We start from the raw sequence: 15,844 nt of genomic DNA, 5'->3' as shown, positions 1-15,844 counted from the left end.
TCACAAATAAATATTTGGACGCTTTGTCCATATGTACGAATGTTATTTCAAACTGTCTTGAGCCTATGGAATTTTTTAAAAGTTACAAACTACCCGAAGTACTATTCTAATAAATTTCTATGTTTCAAATCTTTATCGATAAGGCGGAAATGTGAATTCTACGAATCACTGTATGATTGAATTGAACGTGCGTCTGATCGTAGGATAACATGTACATACGTACGTACGTACATACAATACAATGCAGGTGTACAGAAACGGCGGAAAACATCAGTACCCAGCAATGAGAAGGTTCTTCTTCTCTCCGCGGTCGATAAAAAATCTCACTTTTAAGACGGCACTGAAGGTCGTCTTTGTTTAGAGAGTTCATTCTCGAGTGCAGTGCGCTTATGCACGTTATCGAATCTCCTTATCTTTGCACATGGCGCTACCCCGAGCATATACAATATACACAATCAGTGTCGGAGCCTGAACTTTGATCTTCGGTTTGCGTTCTGAGTTGAAAAACGTGATGAAAAAAAAAGTTCTACGGATTTTACTGGGGACACTTCGAACTTGAACTTGGCGTTATGGGTCACTTATTCCGCCATTTTTACGCGACCTGCAAGGGGTCACAGTTCAAGTTTCCACACGGAGAGGCGAAGGAGTGCATCCGAAAGGTAACCGAGCTTCGAAAATTCAGATGAGAGAATACTGCGATGAAGTTTCGCATAGTCGACGGTTTGAGCTTCAAAATCGTTTTTGAAAAACTTCGATACGATAACTGGGTCGGTCAGGGTATTCGACCAAAGATTTATGGACAATAATCGCTTTAGAGTCGCATAGCTTATGCAAAAAAAAAAAACGTACAAATAATTTAGAAAACGCGTTTTGAAGGGAACACCTCAACCTTCAAAATGGTATCAAAAAAATTTGAATCCAATGACCGAGACACCCGGTGCACCTTCTCAAAGTCAAAAGTCTACTTTACGTTTTCGACGTAAGTTGAATAAGAAGAGTATAACTAGTGAACAAAACAACGCAATCCAAATTCATCAGAAGCATCTGAAAGGTGAAGCTCCAAGCTTCAAGATTTCTTTTTTTACAACCCTTTACCCCAATTTTTCGTCAAGTTATGACGCTTCGAAATTGGACGTTTTTCGGAGGGAAAACAGGGTGAGCCTCGAATTTTTATTCGCAGTGTACTACATATAGGTATGTGAATCGGTTTGGGATGAGCGCGTACAATAATATTCGTCAATAATATCCAGGAGCATTCCGAATGTTAATAGCTAGCCGATAAACATGCGGATTCTCCATGAATTGAAGGTCCATAAAATAATTAATATTTTTTTCAGAGTATGTGTAGTAGGCGCATGTATTTTAATCACGAAAAAAAGCGTCCACACTGCAAGAAAAGACCAGAGGTTGTATTGAACCAAAGCATGAAACAAATCAATGACGTCCAGTTTGCAAAGATTCGTAAACATCCCATTGCATACATATGTTTACTAAATCAAGGCACGCCTAGGGGCGGAATTCATAGTCGAGTTTTAAGACCGAACTCTAATGAGACGGTCCTATTTCGAGGTCTTAAGGTAGTTCTTTTAGATGCGGTGTTTTGCTAGTGCTTTGGCTGCAGCACACACTACCTGGGTATATCTATGCATTTTGTACGCTGCGACGCGCGATTGCGGTGAACAAATTTATGAAAAACCGGTGATTTGTCGTAGTATAGGTATCATGGTGACTCGTACTTCGAGGCTACTATGATACATTCGCTAGTGTTCAGTCTCTACTAACATAAATGAAAGGGAAAGCGCAAGCTGTAGTGAGCGAATCGCGAGTCTGGCAACGAAGTCAAAGTCGCTCCTGCAACTGGCACGTGCACAGTCCTGCGACGCAAGTCGCAGTTGTCCGATGGGATTAAAAATCTGCTGTCTGATTATTTTCATTGTCAGGGTAGGTACGCGAGTCTTCTTTTTTTGCTTTTTCATTCATTCGAAAATCATTTCCATTTCGTCATTAATTAACGAATTTACGTCACTTCGCGAATAATTTGAAAAATTTCTTAAAATCGGTTATACACGTTCTCTGATTCTATCCATTGGTCCTTGTCAGGAAAATACTTCGGACTCTGTTGAGGTGAAAATTTTCGCGTGATATGTAGTTTTGTGGCGCGCAAAATGAGTAAAGATAAGATATATACACACCGGGCAGGCGGGGCAAAACGGGATACTCAAGGAAAGCCCGAGCTTTGTGAAACTTGAATATGATGAAAATTCTTTCTCTTATATTCGTATTTGAAGCGAATGAAACAAATTTTCAGTTACCATGAGAAAAAACATTAATTATCTCATTCGATATTGATGTTAAAAATTATATTATATCATTGGAAAGTTATTACCATCGATATTTCTTTGCAATTAATTATAAAAGGAACAAATCTTTCGAATCCAACGGGATGTTCGAAGTGTTTTTCGATCATTTTGAAAAAAAAAGGTTGACAAAATTTTCGGGGTATCCGATTTCGCCCCGCTACCCCGCTTTGCCTCGCCAACCCCTATAACACACGTATATGAATTTTTGTGTTCTTTCCCAATTATTTTCCTTCAACTGCGATAAGCCATTGTACTGCTCTGTAATTTTTGCGTTCGCAATCAGTAGTATATACGTACATCGAATTCTTTCGTACGAGGGTGGGTGCATCATTGCTTTCTACTTATCTATATACTCGGACTTTGTCCGTCGATTTTATACACTAAACAGGTTTTCATCCTCCAAGGTTACGAAGCTACTGCGTCGTCGTGATCTTTTTGTTTATTCATTTATCCATTTTCCCTACCATTGTGAATATCTTCGAAATTACAATTATACAAGTTTGTGCAGTCCAGTCCATGTCCAGACAGTGTCAATGTCGAAGATAGAATTATTCCAAGACAAGATCTGTTTACATTTTACGCTGACTTTTTTAATTCATAGATCAGATTAAACTGAAATCGAAATACGAGTGGTATGTGCACGTGACGCCTGCGATGATGGAGAAATATATCTCTGGCCTTGGTTTGAAACTGGCCAATCGGAAAGACGAATGAATAAATCGTAAATGGCGTTCCGAATCAGTTATACGATTTACGATTATCAAAATAATCAGCGCTTTGGTTAAAGTATACGATAAGAAAAAGTATCGAGCCTACTAGATGTATATGCAAAGCGTATCAACGGTGATCCTTCGACGCAATTGAAAGTGAGTCGGTGAAGTCGATGGCCTTGTATTAAACCTGATGTAAGTTTTAAGTATGTCAGTTTGGCGCGACATTGATTCAGTCTTAAATAACGATCCTACATGCAATGAATTACTCGTTTGATCGAAGACTCTTCGGTTTTCACATTTTCACCGTCTGGTCTGAATCGCCAATTTCACTACAAGTGAATTACATTATTTCAAGTATAAATGCATTTTTGATGTCTAGACGGACTGTTCCTTCGTTACCGCGGTATGTTACCCGCGCACCATTTATTGTCGGATACCTATACCCGAGCTAAAGTTGAACGAGATTGCGCCAAGGAAAGTGAAATTTTTCCAACGTTTGCGCAACACCATCGCAACGCTATTATTCAACTTGTTTTAAACTTACAAATGTTATGAAGAATTTAATTTTTTTTATTAATTTCAATTCAGCGTGGCATAAAGTATCATCGTTTAATTTTTTTTTATTCCACTTAACGTGGTGAGAATTACTACTCGGTAATTGGGAGTTTTCGATTTGTTCTAACAATGGTTTGAAGTAGAAGTTGAAATCGAAAATTATTAAAATCATATTCGCGTCGTATCCCTCGTGATCGCTTCATCATATTGACATTCTAGCGTAATTACCTGAGATCTTGTGTAATTATCATATGACGCGGAAGTTTGAATCTTTCGTGGATTTGGCAATTTGTATCAGAAGTTATGAACAACTTGTGGCTTCTGTTACAACGCACGTGTGTACCTACGTACATATGTATAGGTATAGCGTGATTTTCGATTTTCCTCGCTTGTCTCTGCATGTGCCTTCTTCATTCATTGTCAGCATCCCTCGCTTATTATCATTTTCGACTTCAATCGATTTCTCAGCTAATTATCTTTTTTCTAAAGATGTGTGTACGGTTGAAAAATTGTTTCAGAACTGATTTGACAATGCAGGAGGGCGAAGGAATGAATTTCAGAGGCAGGCAAACTCGAAGAATTCCTAAAATCGAGTAACGTGCTGTATATCGAATGGCTGTGATTAATACGAATACGTCGTATAACGAATACTTAGGAAATAATTTCCGTGGAATAAGCTGGATAACAATATTTAACGTAAAATAATAACCAACGTAATATTAACTAGTTGATAGTTTTCGGAATAGTAATTCAATATTTTTTACTACGTGAGATAGAAAGAGAGAATTAAAAAAATTAGTAAAAATGTTGGAGCCAGTTTTGGGGATATCTCCGATTTGGTGGTTAATAGCTTACGCCAGTATGTTGTTATTGCTCTCGCCCTTAGTTTTACTGGTTGTACTATTTTTGCCGAACTTACCGATTCTTTTACTCAGAAGAATGTGCTATATTCCCGTGGAGCCGATATAAATACAGATTATATCGTACTTTAGTAAAATTGATGATTTTCCTTTGGTTTCTTTTTTTTTTTTTTCTTGTTATCGTAAGAATCGAACGAAATCAGTTAGCATTGTACTCTGAATTTGTTCTTGCTTTCGAATAAAGAAGCGAGGATCGGTATATCGACCGTGCGTATATAAGTACATACATATAGTTGATGCGAATGGATAGGAATCAATAGAACAGATGAGTTAATTTATAACAGACATAAATGCTTCTATTGATGCTCTATTTATATTTTACATATGTGTGTAGATTATGTATGTAAAAAATCACAATTCAATAAACGGCATATTAGGATCTGCGGGTTCGATGACACGTTGCGTCGAATTTGATCCGTCAATTTTCAGACAATCGTGGTTTATTCTTTCCTCGTTACGTTGGGTAATTATCGTAAGCGTGAAACGAATATTTACGTGCCACAATCGCACGTGATATTTCGTATACTTTCGTATAAGGGCACGGTGAACCGGCACCTTTGACGTTGACTATTGCGCGACGTGCATAAGTTATACACCGAGGCTACAGAGGTTGCGTCGCATGGCGTTGACTGAAGAATCTTGTAGCAACTAACGATACAACATTCTTACGACAAGAATATAATTTTACTCGACATGCCCCTCAAACATGAATTCAGGACCGGTCGGTTATTGTGAATTTTTCTATTTTTACCGTAAGGTGCGTAGTGCAGAATAATTTATACTACCGCTGATTTACAATTGAAATGAAATATCGTGGAAATCGATTGGAGAAAAATATTCGACGATCGATGATCGGTCATCTCAGAATTATCGTTCGTTTGATTTTTTTCCTCTTTCTTACCATTCGCTCGATCCGCAAGCGGCAACTTTCTGAAAACATCCGGGGTAATCACACATCATTATTCCGTTCAATTTTACTTTTTTACATCCATTTTTTTCCGTTAATCTTGAGACTGCCCTCTGCGAGAAATGTTCTCCCCGCGATCACGGTACGCCTATCTACAATTCGTGCTTCGGTGTCAAGCATACCTATTGCAGAGTGAGAGAAGTTGTAAAAACTATTCGAGCTATGTGCCGTGCATGCGCGATACATCGGGTAATAGGTCGAAATATCGACGACACGACAGGGGATATTAATTTCACATGCTGTTGTCGTTGTTATTAGAATTATAGCCGTTATTACTACAATATAACTATTTTACAACACTCCTCGGCCACCAACGCGCACAAGTATACGTCCGTTCAACGCTTAGGTTTAATTACTTTCATTTTTATATCCCCTCGCATACGTCGACAATATTGAACGCTATCGTATCCGATCTAACGGTGAGATAAATAACCATGATATTTTTATTCATTATTCATGAATAGTAATAGCGAATAGCGAATAACGAACACAGAGACCCGGGAGAATTGCGTATTGTTAGAGATGAATGTTGAATAAAGAAAAAAAAAGGTGAATTCATTGCGCTACACACAAATTATACATAGGTACATTTAGGCAAAATGTAGAAATGCAAAATTTTTCACCTCGTTCGTAGTCCGGAGGTACACTTTCGCCGGGTTCGTGGACAAGGAGATCGGTGGTGGGAGATCGGTGGGACTTGAATCGCGGACTTCCTCCGAGCTTATACGTATAATACAGTGGTAGGGAGTCATGCGGTTCTCTCGCTACTCGACTTGTTTCACAGCCTCTTTCGTATCTTCGCGAGTAGAAGCGGCGGCGAGCTTTGCTGTGAGATTCTTCGGGCGAAACTTGGTTGTCAATATAGTAATCGGCATTCCGAATAAATCTGGATATTAAAAAGTGATACGGTGAGTGAGTTTGCATTTCAATTTTTTTGGTAGTTCGTATCCAATGAATCCATTCACTTTGCTGTCAGGATAATTTTACTCATTGTCAGTATAAATCTATGCACGCTCGATTCGAGCTTTTTCAATTGACGCGCGCTTGGTGAAGAAAGTTCGGTGCCATAACTCGTGTGTATGTATTACTCGTTGTATCGCAACACGAAAACACCGACGCCGTGTTAACGAAGGAATTTTGACACTGTCTACTACAGTTCATTTGAGTTGGGAGAAAATGAGAATTTCACAATCCCCGCCCAATCAAGATTCGCGGCAGCGAATCGCCGGCGAGCGCGAGCGTATACCAATGCCGAAGGTATTGTTTCCTTGATATTGCCAAGGGCATTTCGTACTCGAGGTAACATCCGATCGGATCAACCGATCGAATTGGTACGTTTTGAAATTTCAAGAGATTCATTACGATCCAGACGGTCAAATTATATATATACAAGGATCAAAAGAACTTCACCCGCTATGTAAAAATCTGCATTCACCTGACATTGAATTGCGATAAAACTACGTCGTGTAAACCAGTTTTAATTATTTTCAATCAATCGAGCCTGCAACGATAACACTCTTGTTCTGTTTTTCAAAAAACAGCAATCCTTCCGCTCGTTTGGCGACAATTTTCGGGCGAACTTCAAAAGCTGATGTTTCTTTTTCCAGATGAAGGTGTTACTCTTGTTCTTACTTTTCGCGACGGTTGCCTCATTCGCGTTACCAGCACCTGGACTCCTTCGAGTTCCGCGGGTTTACAACGCTTTGGTAACGAGCAACCAGAATCTCTCTCCTTCGAGAGCATTTCCAGTTATTCAGCCCATCGTTCATACAACCGCTGTTGGTTATGCACCTCCGTTTTACTATACACAAATCCCGCCTCATTATCAAGGACCGGAAGTTGTTCGCTTACCTCAGGAGTTACTTCCGGCCGATGAATTAAGCTCAAGATCGATGGCTGACTCGACGAAGGACGTGTTGAGCTCAATTAACGTTACAGATTCTGAAGTTTCGGCGGTAATGCCGTCGAGCGGAAAGAAGGACCAAAATAAACCGTATGAGCGAGAAGCCCCGCGAAAAAAGGAAGAAAATCATCGGACGCTCAGTTTTTATCCAAATTACCATTCTTTGTATTACGATCCTTATTCCTACCCCTATAACGGATTCAATTCTCACCTGGCGCCGAGTTCTTACCCATTCGATTATCAGCGACAAGCTGATCTGGCCCCTCTGCCGCTTCAAGGATCACATACCGATCATCGTCGACTCCTAAGTCCCCAGCTCCCATCGGCAAGTTCTTTCGATGATTCGGTAAAGAGTTCGGAAGCCGTAGATGAAATACCCGACGTACCACCGCCCCCACCACCGGTACCAACGGCATCGCCGAAAAAGTCTTAATCTCTAACGACGATCGATCCGAGCTTACGATTAGTTACCCACTTAAGGTTCTCATTTGGGTTAAATTTAAATATCGAATAGCGAAAAGAAATACATGTAATCGTGCCAACTCAGAGGGATACCACCGCAACCTTTAATGCTATACATGCATAACATATACAGTACATCGATCATTTATATTTTTTTTCTCATTTTTTTTTTTTGTTTTGTAAACTAATCAAGTGTTATTATCACGTATTTCGCGTGTTTTCTTGTAAGTCTCATTATTTTTGGGGATAAGAGGTAGTAGTCACTTCGTCCAAGTCTCCGCTACTGACTCCCCACACCTTCATGATGTAAGAAATACCTTCCCCTTGAAATCCCCTGATACGCAATTGAGCGAAATCGTTAGCTGGACCGCCGGAATGAAGAGTAACGATTCCTCGTGTTCGATTGTAACGAAAAGCTTCGACGCAAGTTATGTAAACAGGGCCTTGAACGTCCATTCCAAAAATTGCATCGATCGCTGAAGGACCTCTGTTTCTTAGAAATATATTGTGCTGATAGAATAACGTCCCTTCGCAATTCCCCCATTTGTAATCATGTGAACATTCTTCGCACCATTCCGACTCTCTCGCACCCTGAAAAAAAACTCCTTCTCAATTATTCCTTCTGTCTGTTTGTCGCCGCTTTTCAGGCCTAGGCAGTTGCTAAATTTTTTACTCACACCTGCTGTTTCCGCCAGTGGGGCGGTGATCGTAGGGTTTGCAGAATTATCGTAATTATTATTAGAATACTCGTCGACGTCGTACGGAACGTTCGTGATGTTTTTGGAAGAAGTCACCACATCGCCGACTTGGACGATTTCGTGAGTCGAATTTCTGTACATCGTCGTGCTCGTTTGTACATTCTTTAAATTCTTGGTTACGTGTACTTTTGGCGAACTTTGCGTCTCCACTGCTGAACCTGGAAAACCGATCGATGCCCGACTGTCGGAACGAACACCGATCGAAACGTTATTCGAATTGCTTATAGAATTTTCAACTTCCTTCGTGGGAGTATCGGTCGATCTCGGTAGCCTTCCGTCTTGGCTACGAACGTCCCAGAAGAATATATCCTCCAAGTGATTGAGGTCAGTATCGTTTTTCCTCCGATAGTCCGAAGACTGGTGTCCAAGATAGCTATCCCATGTGTCATTATCGCGATTTCGAACCACCCAAGTCGGTTCAGTCGAATCGATGTTATCTTCGTTCTGCGACGTCAAATCGGTCGGCGTCGTTGCCCGAATGTTCCCAAATCTATCGAAAGTGGAAGGAGTTCTCGAAGGAGCCAAAGTCATGTTTCTTCCCGCTGAATTCGCGGTAGTTACCATGTCATCGAGAACGGTCGTATGAGAATCTGGGATTCCTGAAGGGTAAAAATAACTTTGTCTCGTATAATACAAACTAGACCATAATCATACCTAGAGGTTCACCGCGTCATCCCATTGATCTAGAGTATGCCGTAATCATTTATTATCATTCAATTCAATATCACTACCTGCTGCGGTTACCTTCTTCGAGTCCCGAAGCTTTTTTGAAGCTGCGATCAAACTTTTCGTTCTGTTGAGCTTCTCCAAGTTTTCTCTCTGCTGCGACTTGTATTTTTCCATGATTAATTTTCTCTGTGCGTAATAGGTACTCATGTAATCTTTCGCCGATGATTCTCCACCTCGATTCGAAGTTGACAGTTTCTTATCACGATCCCGGCGAAATCTCGTCGCTGGTTGTATTCGGTCGCGATCGTTATGACCCGGGGTGCGGTACGCGCCGGGGGTTACTTCACCCGTTGAAAATTCTAGTTTGGTTTTCACCGGGTATCTAAATTTCAGACACATCGCCTCTACGATTGAATCATCTCGCGTCGAAAGCTCAGGTTCTACCGGTGGTAATTGGTTTGGATTTCGTTCTTCGAAAATCCATCTGGTTGACTCTGTAATATTTTTTTCTGATTCTTCGTGATTGATAACAACGCCGCGGCAGGCAACCTCGTTAATCACAAAGGCCAAAAATAGCACGGAAATATCACAATATAAATTCATCTTCACTCCAGTTTTCTGCAGCGATGTATTTCTTATAAAACAGTTACTCTGTCACCCTGGTACCCGAACTAGCAGCTGGTTGGTGACACTGCAGACTAGAAAATTGAGTCTGAGAACTTGTATACTATCTACAATGACTTGACGACAGCAATTTCATCGACAAAGAGATAGTCATTATCTCTGATGTTGCCAACCGACCTCTGAACTTACTGAAAGCAGAACTTGGGGTATAGTTTATTCACGTTGTAAAAATATGAAAGTCAACCATTGCTATAACATAAGGACATACAACATGCGTACATACATCACCGTCTGTCACACAGCCCGCAAAATTTTTTTCTCAACAAAAACTTGTGACACATAGAAGCTGAATACATTTATATGCCAAATACATCGAACAAGATCAATCTAATCGAGCACGAAGCTAAAAAAATCGTCACGCAGCTTCCACGTTGGCGGTGTGGTCATTTTTATCGGGGTGGATCTCTTGGCTGTCGGTGGCATCAGCACCCGGGGGATCGTACGAAGGATCAACTTTTTCATCCAGTTTTTCTATTCTATCGTCGTCATCCTCGGGTGGAGAATTAATCGGAATCTGCGGTATCGTAGGTAGCGGAACGTATCAAGGTATCAAATGCGCCGCCTGGCCAGGCGGGAATATCTTAAAAACGAACATAGAACAATGAACTATTGTCTCTCTTTATCAGATGTGAAATTATTTTACCGGTTTCAAGAAAAATCTGAAGTCGTAGACCGGTATCCCGAATAATTTGTACATTGTCGGAATGTGCGCTATCGTTGGCCTACCGTTGGTGAGAACTGCCATGGGAATCGGTCCGATTCCAGTGTCAGGCTGTTGAAAAAGAAAATTCATCATTACGTGTGATTTTTTAGTGGTCTCTTCCCTTCGGCAGGGTGATTAGGGTGAATTTCCTACGAACAATTCATCGTCATCGGTCGGTATCAGATCTGATGACTTACCGATCAAAAACTCGTGACACACCCTTGGCGTTCCATCGGAGCATGTTCTCTAAATCGAAGTTGAACACAACCCTGATGTTGACGAATACTAATGATGACATGTCATTGAATTTACTCCTTTGTCCAGGTAATTGCATTCTTGGTCTCGACACGGAAAAAACCCAGAGGATCAGAGGCTACAGTCTTCAGGTATTTGCAATTTTCGGGCCTGGACAATAAATCCAAGCAACTGCGAAGTTACGTGTCAGTCTTATTTTAATATGGATACAGCGTCTGAATGAAAAATGCAGGTTTGTTAGTTTCTGGTTCCTCCAGCATCCGGTAATCTATAAACATTTTCATACTTGTACTTGTTTCAGAAAAATCGTTGGGGTTCTCCGTTCGATTTGCGATGCTGCTCTTTGACAGAACTTCGCACGTGTTGTCCATTTTGTCGCATTTCTGAACGGAAAAATGGAGATCTCTCGACGAGTATCAGGAATTGCTCGGTCCAGTCGACACGCTCGTTTTCCTGAAGCCGTAATATAGGTATCGTCATGTATTTTGAGTTTGAGAATCCACAACTGCTTCCTAATTTAATTTATCCCACGACCGGTCGATTAATAAGCCAATCGTTTGTTGCAGACGTAGCAATATCAAGATATTCCGAAGGTTTCGGGTCGTGGCACAATTGACTCGACAAATTCAAGTCCAATTTATCCAACGACCGGTCGATTAATAAGCTAATTATTCATCAATTATTCGCTGTTGGGAGCACAAAAATTATAAGACATATCGATTATTTTTAGTCGTAGACCCACTTTGATTCGTCGCAATCCGTGCATGGGTCGAAATATTCGAACTTCTCGGTCTACGAGGGAGCCCGAGCTGTGCTGGAGTCAGCGTAGCCAGCAGGGTAGCACTTTGTTGTGGGTCGTCACCTTCAGGGCTGAGCAGAGGTGACGCCTTAAAACAAACCGCGCGCCCGTGGCTACCTCTGACTCTAGCTAAGCTTGGGTTTGCTGGTGAATTCAGAAATTCGAATATTTCGGTCTATGCATGGATTGCGACGAATCTATTTGGGTGTACGACTGAAACCAATCGATGTCTTATAATTATTCTGCTTCGAACAGCGAATAATTGATGATTACTCGATCGATTGCATGAGTAGAATATTTCGGCTTTTAAATTTGGATTTCGGAGCTCATTATATGTGAGATTACTCTTGATGAACCAAAAAAAAAATTCGATCTTTGAGCAAAAAATAAATCATTGTTTTAATTGGGTTTTAATATATATATTCCTGAGGTCAAAATACATAAGAAAAGTGCCATACGATCAATTTTAAAGAATAAAAATTGATTGTATGATATTTTTCTTATGTATTTTGACCTCAGGAACACGAATCCGTTGTCCAAATTGAGCTACGATTTTTTCCCTTATAGATATCCTCAAATTTTTGAAAAAAAATGCGAAAAAATGGGGATTACTAGGTCATTTTTTGAGATAGATCAATCTTCGTTCCAGATTCGGATTTCTGAGATCAAAATACGTAAGAAAAGCATAGTAAACCCAATCAAAACAATGATTAATTTTTTGCTAAAAAAACGAATTTTTTTTTGGCTTCTCAAGGGTAATCTCACGTATAATCAGCTCAGGTATCCAAATTTAAAAGCCAAAATCATCTACTCATGCAATCGATCGAGTAATCATCAATTATTCGCTGTTCGAAGCAGAATAATTATAAGACATCGATTGGTTTTAGTCGTAGACTCACATAGATTCGTCGCAATCCGTGCATAGGCCGAAATATTCGAATTTCTCGGTCTACAAGGGGACCAAACTGGAGTCAGGTAGCCACGGGCGCGCGGTATGTTGTGGGGCGTGGGCTCTGCTCAGCTTCGAAGGTGAGGTCTCACAACAAAACGCTAGCTGCTGGCTACGCTGACTCCAGTTTAGGTCCCTTGTAGACCGAGAAATTCGAATATTTCGACCCATGCATGGATCGCGACGAATCAAAGTGGGTCTACGACTAAAACCACTCGATATGTCTTATAATTTTTCTCCTCCCAAATCGTAATCGCAAATTTTTCACTGTAATGAGCAGAGAAATTGAAATATCTCTGTAGCTTTGAGTCGTGGCTCACTTAATTCGTCGGATTTATGTTCTTAAGTTCGACATGTATTAGAATAAGGTATTTTGAAACATTCGAAACGCATCCTGTATTGTGTTAGCAAGATTGCAGTATCTGTGAGACTCTGGTCGTTTATCGATATACGAGTCAATAATGAAGTCTAGTTCCTGAAGTTTTGGCACTTCTACGTGTTGAGGGCCCAGAAACGATGGTAATACTAATCCTCTGTTTGAATTGATTGACTGCTGTACTCTACTGCTTTGAGAAGTCAAAAAATTGTAATACCTTGATAGCTCCTAGTTGTTGTTCAATTATGTAATCAGATTCTTGTTTTCAAGATCAAAATACATACAACTACTGCTCCGTCATCATTATTTATTATTTTCCGCTCTTCTCCTGAATCTTTCTCAAGTTTTATCTCATTTTGAATGAATGAGTGTACTTCCTCCATGTCCTGTGAGTTTTTTGAGCCCTGTAGCTAGAGTAATACGACCTTAGACTTGTTTCCAGATGTTGACCGAATATTTTCTATTTTTTCCTTCCTTTCCTGATTTCTTTTCGATTTTTAGTCAATTTTTCAATTGATCCGCCAATTACTGCATCTCCCGGCCTTCCTGGAGGTTCCCTGTGATCCAGAACCGAAGGTACGTCATCCTACATTAATTCCCGATTTTTTTCTGATTTTTTGCGATTTTTTCCTATTTTTTTCCGACTCAAAGCTACAGAGATATTTCAATTTCTCTGCTCATTTCAGTGAAAAATTTGCGATTACTCGATTAATTAATCGAGCAAAATATTCTCGCGAGCACAGTCGGATTTCTGGGCTCCAAATCTGAGAGAAAATATCACCTCAAAACTGGCCCTGCTGGTAGGAAAAGCCGAAAATCGCCAGAAAACCTTATTTTCCGGTCGAAAATCGTCAATGATCGCCAAAAAAAACCTTTCCTCTCTTCCAGAAGAAGCAAAAAATCGCCAATGAACCACCCCTTTGGATCGAAAACCGCCAAAAATCGTGAACAAACCACCCTCATACGTCAAGACCCGTCAAAAATCCCCAAAAAACCTCGACATTTGTCCGAAAAAGTCGAAAATCGAATTTTTTTTTGGTTCTTCAAGCTTAATCTCACATATAATCAGCTCAGGAATCCAAATCTGAAAGCCAAAATCATCTACTCATGCAATCGATCACATAATCATTAATTATTCGCTGTTGAGAGAAGAATAATTATAAGACATATCGAGTGGTTTTAGTCGTAGACCCACTTTGATTCGTCGCAATCCGTGCATGGGTCGAAATATTCGAACTTCTCGGTCTACGAGGGAGCCCGAGCTGTGCTGGAGTCAGCGTAGCCAGCAGGGTAGCACTTTGTTGTGGGTCGTCACCTTCAGGGCTGAGCAGAGGTGACGCCTTAAAACAAACCGCGCGCCCGTGGCTACCTCTGACTCTAGCTAAGCTTGGGTTTGCTGGTGAATTCAGAAATTCGAATATTTCGGTCTATGCATGGATTGCGACGAATCTATTTGGGTGTACGACTGAAACCAATCGATGTCTTATAATTATTCTGCTTCGAACAGCGAATGATTGATGATTACTCGATCGATTGCATGAGTAGAATATTTTGGCTTTTAAATTTGGATTTCGGAGCTCATTATATGTGAGATTACTCTTGAAGAACCAGAAAAAAAATTCGATCTTTGAGCAAAAAATAAATCATTGTTTTAATTGGGTTTAATATATATATTCCTGAGGTCAAAATACATAAGAAAAGTGCCATACGATCAATTTTAAAGAATAAAAATTGATTGTATGATATTTTTCTTATGTATTTTGACCTCAGGAACACGAATCCGTTGTCTAAATTGAGCTACGATTTTTTCCCTTACAGATATCCTCAAATTTTTGAAAAAAAATGCGACAAAATGGGGATTACTAGGTCATTTTTTGAGATAGATCAATCTTCGTTCCGGATTCGGATTTCTGAGATCAAAATACGTAAGAAAAGCATAGTAAACCCAATCAAAACAATGATTAATTTTTTGCTGAAAAAACGAATTTTTTTTTGGCTTCTCAAGGGTAATCTCACGTATAATCAGCTCAGGTATCTAAATTTAAAAGCCAAAATCATCTACTCATGCAATCGATCGAGTAATCATCAATTATTCGCTGTTCGAAGCAGAATAATTATAAGACATCGATTGGTTTTAGTCGTAGACTCACATAGATTCGTCGCAATCCGTGCATAGGCCGAAATATTCGAATTTCTCGGTCTACAAGGGGACCAAACTGGAGTCAGGTAGCCACGGGCGCGCGGTATGTTGTGGGGCGTGGGCTCTGCTCAGCTTCGAAGGTGAGGTCTCACAACAAAACGCTAGCTGCTGGCTACGCTGACTCCAGTTTAGGTCCCTTGTAGACCGAGAAATTCGGATATTTCCACCCATGCATGGATCGCGACGAATCAAAGTGGGTCTACGACTAAAACCACTCGATATGTCTTATAATTTTTCTCCTCCCAAATCGTAATCGCAAATTTTTCACTGTAATGAGCAGAGAAATTGAAATATCTCTGTAGCTTTGAGTCGTGGCTCACTTAATTCGTCGGATTTATGTTCTTAAGTTCGACATGTATTAGAATAAGGTATTTTGAAACATTCGAAACGCATCCTGTATTGTGTTAGCAAGATTGCAGTATCTGTGAGACTCTGGTCGTTTATCGATATACGAGTCAATAATGAAGTCTAGTTCCTGAAGTTTTGGCACTTCTACGTGTTGAGGGCCCAGAAACGATGGTAATACTAATCCTCTGTTTGAATTGATTGACTGCTGTACTCTACTGCTTTG

At 40.2% G+C, this 15,844-nt stretch overlaps 2 protein-coding genes and 1 long non-coding RNA gene across 6 annotated transcripts; 2 read left to right on the top strand and 1 right to left on the bottom strand.

The window, feature by feature from the left end:
- Positions 1-398: 398 nt before the first annotated feature.
- LOC105686890 (GRB2-associated-binding protein 1) lies at positions 399-7,960 on the top strand. Of its 4 annotated transcripts, none has more exons than XM_012402123.3 (2): positions 399-659; positions 7,123-7,960. In XM_012402123.3, exons 1-2 carry the CDS (start codon positions 570-572, stop codon positions 7,849-7,851), a joined length of 819 nt encoding a protein of 272 aa, XP_012257546.2. In that variant the 5' UTR covers positions 399-569; the 3' UTR covers positions 7,852-7,960. The 4 variants fall into 4 exon arrangements, with proteins under 4 accessions (XP_012257546.2, XP_012257547.2, XP_025602299.2 ...); XM_012402124.3 differs by lacking the exon at positions 399-659 and adding an exon at positions 1,774-1,941; XM_025746514.2 differs by lacking the exon at positions 399-659 and adding an exon at positions 1,952-3,265.
- A 1-nt stretch (position 7,961) lies between these two features.
- LOC105686889 lies at positions 7,962-10,051 on the bottom strand. The gene is made up of 3 exons (XM_012402122.3): positions 9,370-10,051; positions 8,558-9,237; positions 7,962-8,471 (listed from the first exon to the last, which is right to left on the bottom strand). Exons 1-3 carry the CDS (start codon positions 9,908-9,910, stop codon positions 8,115-8,117), a joined length of 1,578 nt encoding a protein of 525 aa, XP_012257545.2. The 5' UTR covers positions 9,911-10,051; the 3' UTR covers positions 7,962-8,114.
- Positions 10,052-10,627: 576 nt separating this feature from the next.
- On the top strand, positions 10,628-11,708 carry LOC125501279. Its single transcript, XR_007278813.1, has 3 exons — positions 10,628-11,181; positions 11,251-11,419; positions 11,516-11,708. It is a non-coding gene; the product is annotated as an uncharacterized LOC125501279 (long non-coding RNA).
- The last annotated feature ends 4,136 nt before the right edge of the window (positions 11,709-15,844 follow it).

Source organism: Athalia rosae, chromosome 6, assembly GCF_917208135.1.
Source record: "Athalia rosae chromosome 6, iyAthRosa1.1, whole genome shotgun sequence".
Taxonomy (NCBI): Eukaryota; Metazoa; Arthropoda; class Insecta; order Hymenoptera; family Athaliidae; genus Athalia; species Athalia rosae.
This window is presented reverse-complemented; position numbering and strand designations above follow the sequence as displayed.